The 24,253-nt window shown below is 40.1% G+C and overlaps 1 protein-coding gene across 2 annotated transcripts in view; it reads left to right on the top strand.

Moving 5' to 3' along the window:
- ulk4 (unc-51 like kinase 4) overlaps positions 1–24,253 on the top strand; it is a 117,424-nt gene that overhangs the window by 67,674 nt on the left and 25,497 nt on the right. For both annotated transcript variants that reach the window (XM_066684051.1, XM_066684050.1), the window contains exons 31-34: positions 1,692–1,740; positions 6,397–6,502; positions 17,579–17,745; positions 21,919–22,008. In XM_066684051.1, coding sequence (XP_066540148.1) covers positions 1,692–1,740; positions 6,397–6,502; positions 17,579–17,745; positions 21,919–22,008 — 412 coding nt within the window. The remainder of the gene's footprint in view (positions 1–1,691; positions 1,741–6,396; positions 6,503–17,578; positions 17,746–21,918; positions 22,009–24,253) is intronic.

Here is a 24,253-nt window from a genome sequence, read left to right as displayed (position 1 = left end):
TATATATATATATATATATAATAATACACTGCTTTATCTGTCTTATTTAGTTTGTGCTCTGTTAAAGTCACAGTCAAAGAGGTCAGGTTATTTGAACTCTAAATGTTTTGATTATTTTTTCATTGTAAATAACTTTTTGTAACAAACAGTTGGATCAAAAAAACTATCTGTAATCTTATAAAAACTCTTCTGCACTACACTAACTACATGGTTCTGAATTTCAGATTGGTGTTAGGGGTGCACAGTGATATTAGAATCATATTGGTTATTGCTGATTTGTTTAAGAAAGGATATATTTATGCTATATAGGACTATAGGATAATATTTAGATTTAAGATATATTTCAAAATGACATTTGGTGATGTGTCCTGTGTAGAGCAAGCTGGTGGAAACAGGTGGTGAGGTGAGTTAACGAAGTTTAATAAACAAAAGGGCAAAACTACTGAACACGGTTTGATGGTCAAAGTGATAAATGACCAAAGACAAGGGTAGGACAGCAACAATGAACCATGATTCTATGGCTTACATTACAAAACATAAGGGGACACACCTGTGAGCTGCAGTCACATGACAGCTTAACAGCCCACAGGTGCAGGGCGTGGCTAAGAGACACAAGGGAACAATACAATGCAGACAAAACCAAACCAAGGTACAACCCAAAGCAATAAGCCCTGATAACTCACATGATGGGTTTATTATATTCCAGAGAAGAGTGGAATGTTAAACAATATTGTCTGCATTTCAGTCATTTTACTGCATTTTTAAACCAATAACAGATAGAGCGGTGATATATAAAATAAAATGACACATTTTTGTTTTCACATGTGTCTGAAGATACTGTGACTTCTATGTGACTTTGAAACGCAAAATGAAAACCCTGTCTTTACCTCAAGCATATTTTTTTGCTCCTGCAGCAATTTAGAGAGAGATTTACTCCTAAAGGCATCTATGCCAGCCTTATCCTAGATGCTGAGCTGCACGCTCTCTCACTGTGGCACCTTAAACACAACACAGAGGTATTAGCCAGCCACCTCCACAGAGGACACATCCTGGGGAGAATGGACAAATGCTTTCCAGCCATGCAATATATCATTGTTTAGTGCACGGCAAGCATCATAATTAATATTCAGAGTGTGACCCTTCAGCTAATTTCATTCAATCTAGCTCTCATTTTCTCCCAGCATGGTGACGTTCTCCTTTGAGCACCTTTGCATACATACGGTAATTGGCTGTGAATCAAAGGGCTTAATCAATAAAAGAGTGAGGCAAGTCATTTTCAATAAAGACTTGCATTACTCCTCAGTGCCAGGCCTGTTAGAATGCCTTTCTCTTCCTTTCTCTCTGTTCCTTTCTGTCTCACACTCACCCTGTTCCTCCTTCAGTTCTGCTCTCTTTCACCTTGTCACTTTTTTCTTCTCTTTTCTCTTTCTCTCTTTCACCTATGCTTGTCTCTCTTTCATGCTCATTTCTTTACTGTATTAGTCAAAGGCTATTTTCTCACATCACTGATCATTATGGCATTGTGGAGCTTTCCCACGTCAGCACATTTGTACAGTACCAAAGCCCAAGTGCATGCAGCAGTGTCACAGTAATGAAGATGGAATATAAGCCTTGTGCCATGTCGTGTATGTAGGGATCACACATTAACTCTTTGTGTGCATGTGTGTGTGTGTTTGTCTCCCTTGGCACAGGCTTGTCAGAGAGAGTCGTCTACTGCCTGTCATCTTTCAAGTCATAGCGGTAAGTTCCTAAGTGCTCTCAAGGCCTCTAGGCTGGATTTTCTTTTAGTCAGTTAGACCGATTTATTTATTGCCTTGGGGTGCCCACACCAGGTTTAATAAAGAATAAAGCATCCAGAAAATGTGTTAACATTGCAAATGAGACCACATTACTCAAGGGAAATTGTTTACCTTTCGTGCGGGTTAGAAGATATGTTTTCAGTACTGTTCAAATTAAAATGAAGGACATTAACAAGGAAAAATGTGCATGGTTTGAAGGTTTACAATTTGTATTTGTTTAAAACACTGCATTGTATTTCTTGCAAAACACTGAATACAGATTTCACTTTGTATTTTTGTGCTCAGGGTACAGTTATTTCTAGTTTACTGGTTAATACAAACTCTTACAGCAATGCTTGAGAAAAATAAAATCAGAACTGTAATGTCTCTGAAGGGTCACTTCATCATTGATATATAAATGAACTCCTGAAAGTTGATCATTTGTGTAATTTATTCAAAATATTCAGTATTTAATCATTATGTCTGTATCACAATGCATAAACTGTGATCTCAGTTTTATTAAATTGATTCGGATTACTTAGAACATTGAAAGAATGTTAAATATTTTTTTATGTTGCTATTTGACTAATTTGTACTTAATTGCTGTTTTGATTGGAAATCAAGTAAGCAATAGGACACTTTTTCATACGATGCCACTAGAGCATAGATGTCCCTTAAAGTGTTAACAGTACTCTGTGACCAGTCTAATCACTTTTGAAAATGAATTTACTCTATTATAATGTATTACCTACTTGCAACAAGGGCATTCCTCACACCACGATAAAATGACATGAAATAATATATTAGCCCTATTAAACCATATATGCACCACCCAGCACTCTCCTCTTAGAGTGAGGCTATGTGGCTGGTTTCCCATCTTCCATTGAGTTATTATGTAAATGAAGCAGTCAGGGTCTGACCTATCAGAGCGTAATGTGTAATTGGGTTGCGGAGTTAATGGAGTAGAGATGTGAGGCCTCTTCTACAGCAGGTTCCATTCTCATTAGAGAGAGACTCGCATTGCCTGTCAACAGTCACCCTCCCCTGCCCTCAATCCACCATGTTAGCTGTGCACACTTTATGAGTGCAGTGCCCAAGCAGCTCCTTATCCAATATGTCACTGTGAGAAAGACACTTCAGTACATATGAGTAGCTGAGTGGAAGACAGCTGTTATTGCTGCCTTCACATTTTGGCAGGTATCATATAGGAATATTTGATGGATGATCATTTTCAAACTAACCAGCAGCATGGCAGTTCTAATGAACTTCAGCTGAGTCCTTGGCATGGAGTCATTACTTGAACTGAAAATTTACCATTACATAAAAACCACTTTGCAAGATTAATATAATCTAAAATTCTAGGATTTATTTTCGCCTGACTGAAATTTAATTTTCTCAGCATGGACGTCACTAAATTGCCACAAGCTGCGAGGATCATATGAATATTTCTGTAGTATTTCTTTACAGAGTTCCTGATGTGCAGTTATTTGAACATAGCAATAATAAAAGATTTCCCTAAAACTTTTCAAATTTACATTCCTGAAAATAAGAATTTAAACATAATAAAAAGATGAAATCGGTATATAAGCATCTTTTGTTTGAGACTTTTTTATTTGAGACATATCTCTTTACAACAGTCCGTCTGGAGCATGGTGGAATTAAGTACTTTGCTTGAGGGCACCATGGCTTTAGCAATCAGTTGGTGCTGAACTGATGACTTCTGAGTTCTTTCTTTAATTCTCCAGCACTGTCTTGGGTTTCTTACTGCGGCAGTTAGCTGAGGAGGTTCCTTTGGCAGCACAGAGGGAGTTGTTGACTTGGCAACCAGAGACAACTTTGACAGAACTCTCCCCTGAAAGAAGCTTTACGTTTACAGAGTGTTGTAATCTCGTCTTCTGGCGGCATTAAAATGAAGAGAGGACAGCCGTCTGGATGTAATTGTAGTTTGAGCGCTCTGGCTCCTGAATGAACTCTGAATAGCGTCAGACAGAGGTTCAGAATGTAGTCTGGAACATGGTCTGGTCATTATCTACTAGAAACATCATTTGAGTTCCTGGTGCACTGTCATAAAACTGACTATTTTTGTCTATCAGATTAGGTTGGGTTAGGGAGTGTGTGACCTGTCAAATTCAACTAAAAGAAAAAAAAAACCATTTACAACAAGAACAAGAACTTTACATCCCAGTCACCCCTGTGCTCTGATAATGTATTTTAATGACTTCACTTGCACTTTCAGTATTTTACTGTGAAATTTAGATGAGTCCAAATGCTTCGGTTATAGTGTTTCACTTGAGGTTGTAAAACATCAAAGAGCTCTTGTAATTTAGGAAATGGAGTCCTGTATGATGAAGTGCTGTCCACTTCCCCCCTTGTCTGTTTTTTTCCTTGGAAAGCCCCTTTGACTTTGAGAATAAACTGAATGAAATAGAATTGGTATTTGTTTCATTACATGGACAGCACCAGTCGGTCTTTTACTTTGAATCTCATTCCAACTCAGAAGCTCAGCTACCGATTCTGTTTTTCGAGCTCTTAGAGAACATGAAAGCAACCCAAAGATTGCAGTGAATGGCTGACTGATCTTTAATGAGAGAGAGTGTGTGATTGGCATTGACTCATTAGACCATCTCCAAGAATGAAGAAGATTACTTAGACCCCACCTTAGAGCCCAGTGCATTCATGCTGTCTGTGCTTACACATCTACAAGACGAAACAGGCTTTGGGTCTGTTTAGTCTTTAATAATGGACACTTACCAAACATCTGAACTTGACTGCAGTGCAGGGAGGATTCGGTATGGTCAAAAGCTTAGTAACTAAATGAAATCACTGCACTTTCGCAGAAACGTCTATGGTTTGCATTATGTTCACACCAATATAATGAACAAGAATGTTAGTTTGTTTTGTTCCTCAACTGTGGCCATTATTATCTAAATCACTGCATTGATCCTAGATCAGTCCCTTTTTCTTTGCTGGCTCTGTGCTCTCCAGACGTTTTACTGTAACATAAGCCAGCTTCTGTCTCAGTGTGCCTAGGGCTTTTATTGAATGTGATGTCACCTGACAGTATGGATCACTCTGAAGAGATGGGCCACTAATGTTCCAGCGAGCTGAGAGGGAGAGTGGAGCCGCTTGCACACGTTTTCTGAGAAAGGAATAAAAGTGCTCAGACTGCTTTTAGCTGTAGCTGTCAATATGAGGAGAGTATGCGTTCAGCACTCACAGTGAGCTCGGAGCTCAAGACCAGACTACTGTATTTATTTAGCAGTCATATGGAATAAAGCAGTGTCATGTATTTCACACACATTTCAATTTTTGTAATGTAGTACACTGGCACCACATGAAGGGAACCTGTCGGACTATGGAATGATGAAATGTACATTGAGGAAAAGCATAACTCAAATGCACAAAACACAAAGTATCTTACACCAGTATTTCACAGTGGGTGTTTATGAACCCAGCATGACTAGCTGTGAGGGGTAAGGTTCAGGTGGGCAGTAATGTACTTTGGACGTTTGGGTTTTTTTTTCCCTAGTCTTCTATGTTTTTTTACTATAAACAAGCTTTCAAAAATTTCTAAAACTACATTTATTATACTGTTTCTATGATATATTTTCTGCTTATTTCGTTGCACTGACATACAGTATGTTTTGGGTTGAACAAGCAGTGTAACAGGCTAGATGCTGAGTGTCTCCTCATCATCTCTCTTTCCACGTATGTGATTTATTTATGTAAGGACTGAAGATTCGGTTACTCATGCATGCATGACCTCTCCACCCTACCCGTCACCAAGCTCCAGGCGCAAATAAAGCAGAAAATGCAATGATTCCTGGGCATTGAAAGTTCCTCTGCAGCCTGCAGTTATAGCCCCTCGGAGGGAGAGTCCCATGAGACAGTGGTGCTTCTCTGCATCTGCCTTTTAGAGCCACTGTCTCTCTCTCTCTCTTTCTCTCTCTCTTTCTTTTTCTTTCTCTCGCTCTCTCTCCCTCGCTCACACTCTCTCTCCCCCCCACCCCCTCCTCCCTTAGACTTACACAGACCTTTAATTAAAGCCTTCATTGATTTTCCTCAATCCTTTTCCTGCTCTCGCGCCCAGCAGCATTGTCTGCTTATTTCACTTCTAATAGGCCTCTGAACCCAAGCCTACTTCCTGATTAGACAGTCTCCTCATCTCCAGCACCAGGACATAGGTCTTCATGGAGACTCAAGTTATCTCCACCTTTGGCTGTCCCCAGTGCTCCTGACCCTTTCCATAGCCTCAGGGCCCTGCTCTGGGCAAAGGTGGTGTACAGTGTGGCAAAAAATTTTGGACCAAGACTAATACTGCAGACAATGTCGCTGATTCTCTCTCTGTTTGTTTGTCTAGTGTGACTTCTGAAAATCAAATACAACACTGGTGATGGCAATGCAAACTTTTATTAAAAAAAAAAAAAATATATATATATATATATATATAATGAATAAAAATAAGTATTAGCACAGTTTTTAATGAAGCATTCATATATAATGGCAAACTAAATTAAATGGTAATAAGAATTGTGTGGCTCAGCATCTGTATGAGCTAAGAATATTGGTCTTTAGCTAATTGCACTTCATTCTTACGTGTGCTTGCTTTCTTTCATAGGAACACCAAAATAGCATCCTTGGCGGCACCATGCAGAACGCAGTGGTACTTCTTACTAATCTGGTTGGACAAAAAGACGTGGATCTTCAACCCTTCTACCAGCAAGGTGAACTACTACAGCCACTGTCCATGATGACATAGAGCCACATGGTTCATTGTTGCTTGTTGAGCAGATGTGAGCCTGTTCCGTTCACCCAGACACACTCAGACAAAGACACATAGAGAGACGCACAAACATGAAAAGGCCCTGTATATGGGGGGCTGCTCTTGTTTTGCTTGCTTGAGTGTGTTTTCATTCCATTAGCAAACCCTTATGGCTATCATCTCACTGTCTGAGAGCTTGGACTGTGTGTGTGTGTTTGTTTGTATGTGTGTGTGTGCGTGCAGCGTGGGCAGCCTGGCTGACTCTCAGTGAGTGATAGTAAAGGGGAAAGGGTGAGGGCGTTCAGCTGGCTTTTTGAGGGCTTCCGTCAGTCAGGAGTCCTTTTATCAGTGCGCTTGTGTGTGTGGGCTTGGCCCTACAGCCCGCATCTGCTCAGCTCAACTCTCCTTCTCGTCCTCTAGTGCGGCGCTCTCTGTCTCTCTTTCTCTCTCTCTCACTCTCTCTCTCTCTCTCTCTCTCTCTCTCTCTCTCTCTCACAGTTACTCATTCTCTGTACTTCCCTGCCTCTTTCTTTGCTCTCATCTGATGCAATCTAGCCAACCACTGGGTAGCTTTCTTACTCTCTCATCTATAAACATTGGAATCTGATTTCTCTCCTTTTTTCCACAGCTGTATTGTTGTTTTTCGACCACCGAATACCCAGCCTGCTCGCCCTCCTGCTCCCTGCTTCCCGCACTTTGCTCCCTATACTGAATTATTGAATAATGGATTCCTTTAGCCATGCTCATGTTGACAGTTTTAGGCCTGTGTGTTAGCAGCAGCGCTCCGCTGGTTCTCCATTAGCCCGTTAGCGCTGCATGCTAGAACAAGTCCAACGCTGAGGTGTGTGTGTTCTGTGTTTGTTTTGACCAAACAGATATGAGTCAGAGATTCACACACACACTCCACATTCAACACACTACAGAACAAGAGGGGCACCTTAGAAAAAAAGGAGTTTCTGCTAAGCCTCACACACAAGCTCATGCGGGGGATTTCACAGAGGCGCAGGCTCAGAGGCAAGGTTAAGTCACATAAGCCCAGTATTACTCCATTGAGACTTACACAGGCATTGAGACGTTCTGAAAAATGGGCATGAAATCATAGAAGAAACTTTCTACCTCCAGGTGTGATTATATCATTGGAGAGGAAGAGGGGAAAAAAGAGGGTATAACTGTGTGGATTGGTAATAAGTGGGTAAAAATATTGTAATATTAATATAACACGTTGTACAGGTGCATCTCAGTAAATTAGAATATCATCAAAATGTTAATTTATTTCAATAATTCATTTCAAAAAGTGAAAACTCATTTATAGATTCATTACAAACAAAGTGAGCTATTTCAAGCGTTTTTTTTTTTCTTTTGTTGTTAATGTTAATGATTATGATTATGGATTATGACAGCCAATGAAAATCCCAAAGTCATTATCTCAGAAAATTAGAAGAATTAAGACAAAACACTTGCAACGGTTTCCAAAGCCTTTAAAATGATCCCTTAGTCTGGTTGAATAGGCTACACAGTCATGGAACACCACTGACTTGACAGATGTCCAGAAGGCAGTTACTGACACCCTCCTGCTGTATCCAAGCTTATTAATGGAAAGTAGAGTGGAAGGAAAAAGTGCGGTAGAAAAATGTGCACAAGCAACAGGGATAACTGCAGCCATGAAAGGATTGTCAAGGCCATTCAAAAATTTGAGGGTGATTCTCAAGGAGTGGACTGCTGCTGGAGTCAGTGCTTCAAGAGCCACCACACACAGATGTATTCAGAACATGGGCTACAATTGTCGCATTCCTTGTGTCGAGCCACTCATGACCCAGAGACAACGCCAGAAGCAGCTTACCTGGGTCAAGGAGAAAAATGGCTGGACTGTTGCTTGTCCAAAGTCTTGTTTTCAGATTTTATATAAAGTTTATATAATATGAGTTTCACCTTTTGAATTGAATTTCTAAAATAAGTTAACTTTTATAAATAATTAATCAGGAAATTTAAAATTACTATCTTAAAAATAATTTGTTTATTAATAACACTAAAAATAAGTGTTTGTTTTGAAAGGATGTGGCGTAAGTGAATAGAAATCCACTTTTTTCTCAGTTGTATTTGAACTGTTATATTTTTAAAATGTGTTACTGCATCCTAAAAGGCCTTGCAGAGCTGTACCTTAACCAAGAAGGGAATCAAACCCTAATCATCAGTTCATATTGATATGTGCTTTACCCGAACCAGGAACTGAAACTTAATCATCATTTCTTAATGATCTATGCATTACTCAAACATGGACTTTTAACTCTAACCTTCAGTTTTTAAAGATCTGTGTTTTACCTGACCAATAATTTAACCCATCAGTTCTTACTAATTTGTTCTCTACCCACACAGTTATTACTGACCTGTACTACCTGAGCAGAGAATCTAGCGCTAATCAACATTTTTTTTTGACAAATAATGCATGTCCAAAAAAATCTAGTGACATTTATGAAGTGGGAAAAAAAGGTCAAAAAGATTTTGAGTTTATAACACAATACTCACAGATGTAACGGATTTTGTAACTGCGTTTGAGCAAATACATACACTCAATATTAAAATTCACAAATGTATTGAATGCTCAAATTTAAAACAACAAAAACAATAATAATTATTTAAATTCACAAATGCGAAAAGAATATTTGTGTGTGAGTAAGTACCTCTCAAATGGCTGACCAAACGTTTTTGAGGTTCCAAATGTGACAATGGAAGTTTTCCAATGTCGTGGAAAAAATCCACACATTCACCTTCTCTGCTGCTTGTGTGAAACTCTTTTTGCAGTTGCGGATTTTGACCCTCTTTTGACAGCCAATTGATGGACTAATAGGAAAGCTTTAGCTGGACCAATCAGATCGCGAGGTTTGTTTAACCAATCAGAACACTGATTTGTTGCTGTCAATCATAGCGCTTTTCCACCAAAAGAACTCTGTTCTTGAACAGGTTCCGTTCCTGATATTTGGAACCTTGGTTCGTTCTAGTGAACAGCAGTGTTTCTACACGTTTAGAGGGGAAACAGGAGTACGTCATCAGCAGGGGGCATCACTGTGGCTGAGTACAGCGCCAGCGTCAAAGATAAACTGTTAGAGTCATGATAGAGTCATTGTTTATTCTTTGTTTACCGTGGAGACAGACCAGAGTGAGATATAATACTGTGTAAATGTTGCTGTCCTGCTGAGCTTGTGAACAGTGGAGAAACGTTACCAAGAGCTTTGGCTCTGACCAACGCGCATGGCATCAGAAACACAAAATCAAGGCGTGTTCCTGTTTTATTTCCTTTTATTTATTTATATGAAACATTGTAAATACCCCGTCCAGCTCCACTGGGTGATAACGCTGTATTTGTGCTCTCATGCACATGGACGACACGGTTCACGCTGAAAACCAATTCTTCAGTTTGTCGGTGGAAGCATGCCGAAAGGTTCCAAATTTAGTTCACGAACTGGAACGATTCTGGTTCCTTGTTGGTGGAAAAGTGCTATCAGAGATACAGAGATACAATGGAGAGTCAGGTAAGGAAACATGAACAAGCATTGTTACTTACCTGACACTCCATTGTACCTCTGCCTGGAAGCGCCATGATGGAGAATTGGAGGCGTTTACCACAGTGTGCAAAAGTTGAGTTATAGCAACAAATCATTGTTCTGATTGGTTAAACAAACTTCACAATCTGATTGGTCCAGCTAAAGCTTTCCTATTGGTCCATCAATTGGCGGTCATAACAGGGTCAACAATCCTCAACTGCAAGAAGAGATTCACACAAGCAATAGAGAAGTTGAATGTGTGGATTTTTTCCACCACATTGAACAACACTCACTGTCATTTGGAACCTCAAAATTCTTTGCTCTGGCACATTTTAAGCCATTTGAGAGGTACTGATTCACACATTCACAACATTTACAAATGCAAATCTTCTCTACACATTTAAAAATAATTTCTATACATTATAAATATTTATTCCACATTTGTGAATTTAAATTATTATTTTTGTTGTTTAAAATTTGAGCATTCCAATACATTTGTGGATTTGAATTGTATGTGAATGTAGTTGATCAAACGCAGTTACAAATTCCGTTACATCTGTGAGTATTGTCTTACAAGCTCAAAACCTTTTTGACCCTTTTTTGATTCCATACAGATTGTCTTTACATGACTTTTACACCAAACACAAGCAGCATGGCAGTGATATGTATTTGGACTGAAGAGAAGACTGTAGTGTTTTTAAATGTATGCTGCCATTTTATAGCTCACATTGATGCCCAGAAAAGCCTCCAGACTTTCTAAATATATATATATTCTTTTACATAATAACTTGAACCTGGTATTAATACTTGTCCCATGTCTAGATGCTGTCCGTGTACACCTGTAAGTCTAGCACACATTGTGATTGCATCAGAGTTTGGGTATAAATGCAAACCTTGTATACAGGTAATGTTTGCAGATGAGTTCTTGCTTTAAAAAAAAGAAGAAACATTCTTAACATTTTGCGTTTGTTATTATTTTTATCAATGGTGTGTCTACAGGTGGGTTGGAGTGGGCATTGTACTCCTGAAGGAATTATCTGCCCACCCAGAGCAATCACTTGCCAACCAAAATAACTGCTCCTCCAGAGAAAGGAAAGGAAAATCATCCATACTTCCGTCAGTGTCCCCCCAACCCCCGAAACAAGCTGAAAATTGACCAAAATCTCCAGTTTCCTAGGTGTATATTTAATGATAGTAGTATGGATTCGACGGATCACAGATATTCATCAGCCCTTCACATTCAAAATGGTAAAGTGTCTGTTTTCTCATGTTTCTGTTGTCTAAAATATTTCCCCACATCAGACGCAGCACTACAGTCGTCTTCCCCCTGAGTGCTCCAATGGTGGGGTGGGGGGTTGTGCTGTGGGGCAGCATTAGACCGAGCTGCACTCATTACAGCGCAGGGTCACACGCAGGCCACCTCAACCAGCCATCGTCATTATGCACCTTATCAGCTCCCCCTCTCAGGAAGGCCTGACCCAGCACTAAATATAACCCTGACAATTAGCGCTATCTCACTAGCGCTGGCTAGCGCTCTGCACTCCTGCTCGAGAAGGGGAGTATGGAGAGGAAGCATGCTATAATTGGCCCTTTTAGGTGTGACTAGAAAGCCGTGGATGTGGGACGCAGGATTGCGGGAGGGAGGAGTGGAGTAAGAGAGAAGGAGCGAAAGAGTGAGGGAGAAGAAGAGAGGGACTGAGAGCGAGATAGCGAGAGGTAGAAAAGGAAGAAAGGATCTGAAAGAGGGAGAGGAAGGGAGGGAGAGGCTGAGGAGGAAGAGGCGAGGGAGACGGACAGAAAAGGAGATGAGTTTTATAATTGGTGAGATTTGCCAGAGTGAAAGATAAGATCCCTGAGGGAGAGAGAGACTGAAAGACAGACACAGAGAGAGAGAAAAGAGGATACAGGCTCTGTGAGGGCCTGCCTGCCTCTCCCCTTTTCCTCTCGTCTGCTCTTCTGCTGCAGAGGGGAAAAGTGCCTCCTGAAGCTCTGCTGCTTCATTTAGAAATGACAACTCCGTGGCTTCAACCCTTTGATTTCTTAATGAAAAATGGGTCTGCACTGTGCCCTCTGAGCCACTAATCAGACGTTTATATATGAGGTGCCGGGGTTCACTTTGGTAGCCTGTGTTGTGTTGCCACATTTTTACTGCTTGACTGCTGTACTGAGAGTGTGAAAAATGTTTTTCAGTGAATTGTGAACTGCTGACGTGTTTATTTTGCATACTTCGCAGCACGTCTCCGACCTAAAGCATTATTTGCATGAATCATTTGACTGGAAGTAATGGCAGTAAATTCACCTCAAATCATTTCTCTCAAATACAGGCGCACAGCTGTAAGCATAAATATTCAGTGTCTTGCAGCAGCCTCTTTATACTTCAGATTTAGTGAAGTCTTGCTCACTTGCAGTTCGGTTAGCGTGTCTGTATTTGCTAACACAAGCATCTACTTGTTTGTGAGCCTGAAAATATATTTTCATATACATTGAGACTTCTAGCAGATTCAGAGGGTAGTTTTGGTGCTGGAATTGAATAGGAGTTTCTCTGGGTTACAGCCACTGTCTCTTCTGACTGTGTTCTCTATGGGGAAGACAATTACATATGCAACGGTGAAATTTTAATGTCTCTGATATATGGCTGCGCTTTACCTGGCTGCAGTTCTGAATTTAAACAGTAATAACAATAGTAACAAATACATTCCACATGTGAATAAGTCTAATTCATTCATTCATTGTCTGTAACTGCTTATCCAGTTAAGGGTTGCGGTGGGTCCGGAGCCCTTCAGAGGGTAACACACACTCACACCTATGGATACTTGAGATGCCAATCCACCTACCAATGTGTTTTTTTGGACTGTGTGAACCGGAGCACCCGTAGGAAACCCATGCATACACAGAGAGAACACACCAAACTCCTCACAGACAATCACCCGGATAGTCGCTCAAATCCACAACCCAGAACCCTAGAGCTGACAGTGACCATACGTGTTGTGCCACCGTGCCGCCCAGTAAATCTAATTGACCCAATAAAATTAATTAAAGGTGAGTGACATTTTACATCAATAAATGCAACTAACAGACTAGAATTTTTATTAGGCTGTCAGGAGCCTACTTTTTTGCAGACGTTACACTGATTTGGCCCTTTAGGCAGGGCATTGATTAGGCTACTCCAGAATAAGGAAAGATGTGGATTTGCTTTTCAGTTTTAAGTTATTGTCTTGCTGTATAACGTGATCATGTTACATGTATCGAGAAGGAAATGGATTCCCTCACAGTGATATCTCACTAATATCACCCTGCTGTGATGTTCCTATTCTCAGATGCAGACCTTGAAATTAAGGCACCTTAGATTCAAAGTAGATCAAACACAATTCAAATTTTTTCTTGCAAAAACCCTCTTTAATTGAATGGAAAACATTATGGGAATGCAAGAAAGAGTTTTGGGATGAATAGAGTTAATCTAGGATAGAGTTCAGCTTTGACCTTCAAGCCAGTACAAAACAACACAGCAAATAATTATTTTATTATTAGTATTATACTTATTATTATTATTATTTAAAAAAAAAAAAAACTCAGAATGCACTCCTCTGGGAACATAATCACTTGTTGCCCAAGCTGCAAATAATCCATGGTAGGTTTAAAGAAAGGACAGTTGTGCTCAGGCCTGTCAGTTCAATCGAATCAGTTAAATCTCTTTTTTAATTAAATTTGTTTAATTTATTGCTTGAGTAGCTAAGGGGCAATTCATTTTTTCACATGGTTGACTTCCAAATTAGAAAACTTTACTCTTCTATTATAGCACTTTTAAAATGTGCTGAAAACATTCACTGAGACAAATATGCAGGAATAGAGAAAATCAGTAGGGGAAGACACTTTTTCACAGCACTCCTTATGTATGGGTTTCCTAAGAAAAGCAAACACAACCTGAGTTACTACAAGTTATGCACTCATGCTGTACACATTCATATTTGTTCTATGCTCGTTTTTGTTGCACACTTCGTTCTCTTCAGTTGTGGTGGCCTTCATTCTGAGCATGTTTTCTCTGAGCTTGCATTCACTGTTATATAGAGACCTGCCCCTATAGGGTGCATGGTGTACTGAGAACATCCTCTCTGTAGGAGCTTTATTTTATTGATTGTTCTGTCACTGCTTTGCCTCCGTTTTGTGCAGTGAATTGGTGATACTCCCTGTAGTGAGGAAGAGTTTTGTTTTTCTGCTTGAGTTTTCTTCTTTCTGAATGTGCTATCTATACGAATGTAATGATTTCCCATCTTTGCTGATCCTGTCCCTGCGTCTTTGTATTCATTTAGCCATATCCATGTTGAAAGGTTATCTAGTCAAGTATATTTTGTTTAAAGTTAATTATCATTTATACATGTTTTGCAAGGTTTTTTTAGCATATGAATTGAAGTTGCTTTTTAATGAGTTAATTGAGCTTATTTCAACAATTTGAAACAACATTCATTCATTACCTGTAACCGCTTATCCAATTCAGGGTCGCGGTGGGTCCAGGGCCTAACCTGGAATCATTGGGCGCAAGGCGGGAATACACACTGGAGGGGGCGCCAGTCCTTCACAGGGCAACACACACACTCACACACACATTCACTCACACACTCACACCTACGGACACTTTTTGAGTCGCCAATCCGCCTACCAACGTGTGTTTTTTTGGACTGTGGGAGGAAACCGGACACGGGGAGAACACACATTTGAAACATTCCAAAGTCTGTGGGAGGAAACCGGAGCACCCGGAGGAAACCCATGCGGACACGGGGAGAACACACCAACTCCTCACAGACAGCCACCCAGAGCGGGAATCGAACCCACAACCTCCAGGCCCCTGGAGCTGTGTGACTGCGCCACCGTGAGGCCCTTGAAACAATCATTGTAAATTAAAGTTACATTTCAATATTTTTATTTTAGATATAGATTCCACTGTATACAGTTTATGAATTTGGGCCTGTATGTTTTGTTACTCTAAAAAAAACCTGAAGAACATCTGCGCTAAAATTAAATAAATCAAATGGTACGATCATGGCATGATGGATTGAAGTGTTCAGGGTTGTGGAACTGCTGACTATCCTCATGATACTCTCAGGGAAGCATATCATGATGTAAATTACCACAATAAGGAAAACATATCCCCTGCTTTAACATAATTCTGTTTTTTTGCCTGGAGCATCTCTTCTGATGTAGCATTGCGCTCTAACATCTGCCCTTTCATTGAGTTGGTAAAGACTCCTCAGAAAACTGTTCTCAGCCTGTGGTCATGGAAATATTTCAGCTTTGCTGTTCTGGTTGTAAAGAGAGCCTGTTTCATGTGGGCTGTGCATGCTTTCAGATACCATCCTGCAGTTCAAGTGCCTCCCATGATCCGAGGTGACGAGCTGGACCTAGCAGAGCACAGAGATGGGAGAGGTTATTATTTCAAGATGAGCAGATTATTCATACAGCCTTAATATTTCAACAATGCCAGCAAAAGAAATTAAAAAAAAAAACGGGGGAGAGGAAGCAGCAAAGTTTCTATGGTGAAAGATGATGTCTTTCAGGCACCTTATAATTGGTCAGGAACCAGAGAATAGGGCATTTTTATGATTTGTATCTCAATTTTATAGTATAGATGAATTTTCAATGGAATGCATAGCCAGAGGATGGTATTTTTTTTCTTCATATTTCTTCATAGGTCAGCATAGTGTGAATCTATGCTGTTGTGTGCCCAGATCAGAGCAAGCTTTAGAGACTGCGCTGAATTAATCCAAAGTCAATAAATCTCAAGGTCTAATGTTTGCACTCCTCTCTTGAATGAATAAAGATGATTGCAGTGCCAGCTCTATAGTACTTATCTGTCCTTGAGGTCTGTTGATGAGAGATGAATGTTTGATGTGATAAAGACTGAGTCCTCTTTTGTCTGTTATGATTCAGTTCATTGAGTGTCATACTGGAGGTTTCCATTTTTGTAGTTCTAATTCTAAATTGGTCTGTTTTCTTTTATGTTACAAATATAATTAGGATTTTTCAAGTTTTCCCACGTACTTAAGCAATTGTCAATTTAAACATTGTAATAATTTTGAAAATAAGGTTTCATTACATAGTACATAATATTACAAAGTACATAAATTGGAAATATATCGCCTCATGGTTCAGACTGCGTGTCTTGCAGTCTCCACTTTGCTATTTGCTATAGCTATCTGCAAAATGATTTGTGATGATGTACAAGAAGCTTGATTCCCACATTGGTAAATTCAAGCTCAAACCAAGAAAGTTGGGACTGATTCATGAACAAAGTCAAATCTTTTGAATGAATCTGATTTTTATCTATTTGAAAAGGTCAGGATAGTTTTTACTGCTGATTTTAGATATAGGATGTTCATTTCTCCAATTTTATACATAAGAAACGATCAGTAGATTAGGAACACCTACCTTGTTTTTCTACAAACATTGTCCATTTTATCAGCTCCACCTGACCATACAGGAGCACGTCGTAGTTCTACAATTATAGACTTTAGTCCACCTGTTTCTCTGCATCCTTTCATATCCTTGTTTCAACCTGCTCTTCAATGGTCAGGACCACCACACAGCAAGTGCGATTTGATTCTCCGCTACAGCTACACTGATGTGGTGTGTTGTACTGATACAAGTGGATCAGACACAGCAGTGCTGCTGTAGTTGTTAAGGCCCTCAGTGTCGCTGCTGGACTGAGAATAGTCCATTAACCAAATATATCCTGCCAAAAGCATCCTATGTCCATTGATGGATTACAGGATGACCAGCACAAACTCGGCAGCAACAGATGAGCTATCGTCTCTGAATTCACAACTACAAGGTGGACCAATAAGGAGAATGAATGTGTCTAACTGAGTGGTCATTGAGTGTACACAATGTTTAAAAACTCCAGCAGTATTGCTGTGTCTGATCCACTTGCATCAGGACAACACACGCTAGCACATCCCCAACATGTCAGTGTCATGGCAACGCTGAGAAAGATCCACTATCCAAATCATGCCTGCTCTGTGGTGGTCCTATGGCGGTCCTGACCATTGAAGAGCCAGGTGAAATGGGGATATGAAAGTATTACTACTGTCTGTAATTGTAGAATTACAAAATGCTCCTGTATGGTCAGTGGAGGTGATAAATTGTTATACAGTGCCTGAAACCACAAGATATACCCATTTTTAAACATATCTGTGCAAATTTACACCTGCAGCTTACAGAATGTTAATGGTGAGACAATGTCCACTCCATTATTTTAACTACATTAGCTACATTTACATTGCCAGACCGCCTCTCAAATGTGATACTACAGATTCAACAGAAACTAACAGAGCTGCGACTAGTAAGAATTTTGCAAGTGGTCAATTAGAATGCCAGGCCTTGTCATTAGTTCTTATCTTCAGAAATGTTCTTGTGGCTGAATGGAGTTGAATCCCAGCAGCTATGGACTAAATATGCTTGAGTGTCTTTGTAACAGGATAAGAATGTGTGTTTGTGTCTTTCTGTAGGCATCGTAGAGCGGGTGTGTGCTATGTTTGCTGAGGCTGCAGTGTTGTATATAGAGAAAGAAGAGCGGTCAGGAGTGAAGAGCTGCAGCCCTCTTCTTCTTTCCCTGCTGGACATCATCCACTGTTTGCTCAAAAACCTCTCCACGGTGGTCAGACAGGCTCTACAGGTAACAGCACACCTCCAGCCTTTCTCTCTTACATACTTACTCACTCACATGCTTCTTCTTTCTCTAACAGCTCTCACACTCGTGCTATTCTTTTAGGCTGAAACTCTGACTTTTCCCTTCTCTCTTACTTTCCATTGCTCTGATCAGTAAACATCCCTCATTCTCTTGCTATCTAGTGTCAGCCTCCCTCTGTTACTTTTTCTCTCCTCTCTCTCTCTCTCTCTCCCCACTCTATCTTTCTCTCTCTATCTCCTCTCTCTTTCACTTGCACATCCCCCCTTTGTTTCACCCCCACCCCCCCCTCTCTCGCCCTTGGGGAGTCTCTCCCTGCCTCTGTCGCCCTAGGCGTGCTGTTAGGGGGTTCATGTCTGGGTCCTCTCCTAACTGACGATTACATTGTTATGCAATGACAACTGGCATGCAGATAAGACCAGAATAGAATCGTCACTGTGCTTGTCACACTAACGCTCCAAGCTGATGCTGCCAACCTCTCCAGCTGTGAGGATTACAGACTTCAGTTACTCTCTGAAATAAACTTACTTATTAATGGATATTACTACTCATTAAAGGGGGCATATTATGAAAACATCACTTTATGAGTGTGTTAGCACATTAATTTGGGGATCTGGAGCTCCTTCCATCCCACAAACTGTGAAGTAAAACAACCCAGTCAGTTCTTCATGATCTGCCTAAGTCTGAGGACATCAGATAAAGTGAGTCATTCTGATTTTGTCATGCATCTTACATAGATAGCCAGCATTTCAGGGTTGTAATGCCTCATAATCTGAGTCTCTCCAATCACAGTGCTGGGCCAGTGTTTATCTGAGAGATCAAAGACAATAATAAAACTGAGCAAATCACACTCAACGAGTGAGAAGAAATATGTGTGCTGATTAAGTATGATGAAAATGTTGAAGAACTCACAAAACACTTTGTCATGAAACACAGTACACTGCTACATCAAAAAATTCAGCTTTTTTCCACAAATCTATTCTATTGTCCAAAAGACAGATACAGAATCATAAATCAAGTTTCAGCTCACAGAAAATCTGTTTTATATATTTCATGCTAATAAAAAAGGGACCATACAGACGCTTGTCAGTGATGGGTACAAAAGCAAACATCAGGCAATCTCAACCACAGACTGTTGAGCGGCTGAAGTCTTGTATCAAGAAAGAATGCACAAAAATTCCATTTGCAAGGCTTTATCAATCCGTATTCTCATTTCCTTAGTGATTAAACAGAGTAATCTAAAGGAAAGTTGAGGTAATAAAATGGTAAACATACTTCTGTCTCTGCTTTCTTGGAGTGTTTTTTAAGGCGTCAAATTAGTGGATACTAATTCCACAATACAGTGGAACCTCTACTAACAAATGCCTATACTAACGAACTTTCAAAGATACGAACCGGGCATTTGAATATTTTTTGCCTCCACCAATGAACCATGACTCTAGAAACGAACCCGAGCCTCTTCCGAGCCGGCGGCTGGAAATGGCCACTGACCCCAATAGGCGAGTCTCCCAGCGCGTCCAGTCTTGAATGGGCTTTTAAGATTAGCAAATTGTAGTTTTAGCAATTTAGCATTAGTGTGAATAGCAGACATCGAAATCCGTGCTAAGTTAAGCCGTATCTACGCTTCGTCTCCCCACATTCACCCGCCTACTCGCCGTGCCAAGAACAGCCTACTACAGCAGGAAAAGACATGTGACCAATCAGAAGTCTGCTATTTGGGCATCACATGTGGAGATACCAGTACCAGTGCCAGTACAAAGCGATACACAGAAGTGCATGTAGCCAATCAATATGCAACTGGCAGACACCTGAGAGTGAAGCCATATTAGTGTACTGAAGGTATCAGACTCTCCATTAACTTGTAGGCAGAACGTCTGTAGCTGAAATTACTTTTAACCCAATTCAGTGCTGAAACACTCTTTTGCAAGGAGAAAAACCACACATCAGTTCTATAAAGACCCAAGACCTTGTGAGCCATATGCCGTAAGATGCGACCAGTAGAAAAGCAGTGAAAACATGTGCTGAGTTCACTTGCATGCAAATTGTTTTTGAGAAAAAAAAGGGCATGGAGATGTCTGTGCAGAAGAAAGGGACAATAGTAACTAGTGCAAAAGCCAACATATGCCAAGATTATGTGCATCAGTGTCCACAGCATGGCTGACCTGTGTCACTGTGTGATACAACTATAGTTGTGATATTTTGTACAATACATGTAATATAATGGGGCGGCATGGTGGCACAGCAGGTAGTGTCGCAGTCACACAGCTCCAGGGACCTGGAGGTTGTGGCTTCAAGTCCCACTCTGGGTGACTGTCTGTGAGGAGGTGTGCTCTCCCTGTGTCCGCATGGGTTTCCTCCAGGTGCTCCGATTTCCTCCCACAGTCCAAAAAAAAAAACACACGTAGGTAGTTGGATTGGCGACTCAAATATGTCTGTAGGTGTGAGTGTGTGTGTGTTGCCCTGTGAAGGACTGGCACCCCCTCCAGGGTGTATTCCCACCTTTTGCCCAATGATTCCAGGTTGGCTCTGGACCCACTGCGACCCTGAACCGGATAAGCGGTTACAGATAATGGATGAATGAATAAATGAATGAATGAAATATAATGTAATATCCAGGACAGTGCCCAGGTTGGTCTTTAGTAGCTCATACTCTCATAATTCATATAGTATGCACCTGTGTGTGGTCCCTCCACTGAGCCCATGGGAAAGAGAAGAGTGAAGTTGGACTTCTAACAGGATTCATAAGGTCCCCCTACCCTCTGAGCACCACTTTGCCTCTCCCATTGGCCCTTATTACCCTGCTCCAGCTCTTTGTCTTCTGCCCCACTCACTTCCATACATATTTATGCATGGACATTGCAAAGAAGGAGAAATAATGGAAATCAATTTTCTCAGAAAATGCAAAGCTCATTAAAAAGCATCTGCAAAACCCAAATTCATTTGGGTGATAATGATAAGGAGAGTACTTCTTAGCACTTTTCTTACTGCTCACCTACCTCCCTTTTCCTCCTCTCTCGCTCTTGTTCTCTCACTCTCCCTCTCTTTTTCCACTCTTCTTCCATCTCCAGTTGCCTATTCAGTGTCTTAGGCTGTCATTTATATTTGAAATGGATGAGGAAAGTTTAATTGTGGATTTGCAGCATTCCCTGTGACCACATCGGCTGGGAATAATCATATTGCCCCAGACTGTCAGTCTTTGTGACGTTTTCCAGAACGCCTGGCAGAAATGTAAGTGGGAACAGGGTTTTGGATTCAGGCATGAGAGGAGAAAGCTGAACTTTGCTGAACCAGATGCTTCACTCTCAGTTTAGCACTGCTCCCGCTGACTGCTGCCATATTCAAACTTTCAGTGTTTTGTGTTGTTTGTGTCTATTTTAAACCATTTCTCTCTCTCCCTGTTTTTTCCTCACCCTTTTTCTCTCCTCTCTCTTCTCCTCCCGTTCATGAAACTAAGTATCTCCTGCTGACAGCACTGCTAATAGTGTAGGAGGTTGTTATTGTTATTGAGGTGGTTGTAGACATTGTGCTGCATGCATTTTGGCATAACAGTGGCACCGCTGGGCAGTGCAGAGCCTCCAAGAAGCATTTCATTTAAAAATAGCACCAACTGAAGCCACTCAGCTTCCTCTGACTACATGAGTGTTTTTCTTTCAGAGAGTGTACACATGTAACTATTCTGACTCAAAACAAGCTATTATATGCTAACCTTTACCCCGGTGAGTGACTGGACTGGTTCTCTCTGTTTATCCACTCTGCCCTGCCTTCACTTAGTGCTTGCCTGGGCATGTGGCTCTCTTAACCTGGAATTTTCTAGTTGCAGGAAGGCTTCTTTTAATTATTTGAATAACCATATAAAACAATTCAAATACAAAATACAAGTATTGTGGGAATAATAATTATTTCATAACAGGCTAACAAGAATTTGTAGTGAACATTACATTTTCAAGCACAATTTTCACAGTTTTCCAGTTAATAGGTCTTGCATTTGCATCACAAACAACTTGTTTTCAATGTCTTTTTCAGCTTCAGCATTTTCATCCTGATGGTTGTCTTATTTTAATTAGTCACTCCTGTGCTAGAAATAAATGTTTGCTATATTGACCAAAAATGTGATGCATTTTATCAGTGATTATTAAACAAGTTCCTCTTCCTACTTTGAAGTCTGACAGTGATGGAGATACAGAAGCGGCTGAAGAACTCCTGCTTTTCAACAAACCGCTCACCGGCCTGAACAGCCTCCTCATTCAAATGGTCAGTGATATTTTCTGTGTGAAAATGTGTGTTTGTGTCTATGTAATATGAATGTTATTTCATTTAAATGTTGATGTTCAAAATTGAAATTCCTGTGGAACATGAAAAATATTGGTGAAACAGATAATTGAGTTATAGCTGAATTACCACCAAGCTCGCTTAGCATGCAGCACTGAGGGTGAATAAGGATTTAGGTTAAATTGAGCTTTTTTTATAAATATATATCATATATCACCCAAGTTAGGTAAATAGCCACAATGAATGGTGGGTAAGAGATATAAAGAACAAGTTTGTTGGATTTAAGGCCAAATTTTAAATATGTGACAGGCCGTTTAACGTCTAGGGAACAGTAGTTTGACACCACTGCTCAATAATAAAAATCTGGACATAGAGAGAATATAAATATTTCTACTGCACAAGTCCATTTTTTGGCTTCCGATCACTGTGTGTTATATAAAATTGGTTAACACTGTGAAAACTATGTATAATCTGGAGGGAAGGAGCCACCCCTCAACTGCATCTGTCTGGAGTTTCTAAGTGCATTTCTCTCTAGTTAAAAGGGTACATGCCACGATTTTGGAAAAAATAATAGAGCCAAGAGTTAAGGGACTATAGTTAACATCTCAAATGTACAGCATTTGTTTCAGTCTTTCCATTTTATTTGCTTTGTTATATTTTATATTATACTCAATCCTGCTTTACCTATTGTGATTTTTTTGCATGAATGTGACAAAGACTTATTTTTCAAAGAAATTCTGTCTAAATCCACACCTATATTTTAATGCTAAGAACTGTCAGTGCATTTGAGGACAGCCTCAAGTCTGTGACCCATAAAAATTGCCAGATGCTTGGTATAGTCTTTAATGATGCTATGTCAAGCCTGTAATGAAGCCATTTTCAGTCCATGCTTATCTTCTGTTGCCGTATGTCCTGTATTGTACAACAGTAACTCAAGGGGCTACAGCCTGCACATGCCTCCTCCGATGACCCAGAAAACATGTCACTATATTTTTTAAACTAGTGGCAGTGAAGCACTACTCAAAGCTTGCAGATGAAAACGTAAAAGCACTCAACTACACCATGCCATGTGGTCATGCAGGCACCTGACTGACGTTGCCCTCATAGTGCAAGATACAAGTTTGGCTAGAGTCCAGAAACATGTGTGTATTTCTTTTATTTATATATATATATATATATATATATATATAGGGGTCTTTAAGCACATAGAACAAGATGCCCATTATTCCTTCAAAAGTGGCAACCAGATTAAATGTAAACAATTGTTAGTATAATATATGGAAATATATTTTAATGCCATTATACCAAAGTAGAGACCTTGAGGTTGTGGCTGTGTATTAGTCGTAGGCTCTAAAATACAATCTGTTTGCGCCCCCTTGATACCCCCTACCCAAACAAAAAAACAAATTAATCTCCCTAGAGAGACATTCTGTTCATCTGCTCTTAGGGCACTGTGCACCCTTGAACACCCACACACACAGACACAGTGGTGTCCTGCATTTTACTGTCTTTTGTCACATAAAGGACCAGACTGAGCCAAAGTCACAAACAGTCCAGTGCCTCTGCCTCTCTCTCTCTCTCTCTCTCTCTCTCCCTCCCCTTCAGTCCATTAAACTGTGCTGAATGTCTGAACATGTGTAGAATGATAAAGCACTGTGATATGATCCAGTTATATATATCAGTTCTTTACTAAGCTCTTATGAGGGATGATCAAACTGACCACAAATGATAGCACACATCAGTAGCACATGAGTGCTTACCAGTCTGAATAAGCTTTTGCTCTGATGTGGCCAAATAAAATGACATAGTTTGTCTGCACTTCCAAATCTTTTCCATTTGTTTTGTCAGAAATCGGTAAACCATTGCCTTAATGTCAAAATGACTTTCCTCCCCTAAATATAAGACTGATATTACTGTTCAAGAAAATTGTAATAATCAACAATTTATTAACCTTAAAAACTCTACTTATTTTAATGAGATACAAATGGAAAATAATATCAGATTACAGAGGAAATATTTTGAACTGCCTCTTTAAAGTGTAAATGTGGAGCCTATCAAATGCTCAGATTTAGTGGGAGTTGGCTACTGGTCTGTAATTCAGTAGTGTTTGCTGAGCGAGGTACTGAGTTTGTACGTATAAAAGCTGTTTTATTATTTTTTTTGTCAGACCTCTGCCAACAGAGCAGTTTGGCAGTGGGAGTGAGTAGAAAAGTGGCACATGTGGGCT

This window comes from Hoplias malabaricus, chromosome 10, assembly GCF_029633855.1.
Source record: "Hoplias malabaricus isolate fHopMal1 chromosome 10, fHopMal1.hap1, whole genome shotgun sequence".
In the NCBI taxonomy this organism is placed as follows: domain Eukaryota; kingdom Metazoa; phylum Chordata; class Actinopteri; order Characiformes; family Erythrinidae; genus Hoplias; species Hoplias malabaricus.
The sequence above is the reverse complement of the archived record's forward strand: the minus strand, read 5'-3'. Positions and strand labels throughout refer to the sequence as shown.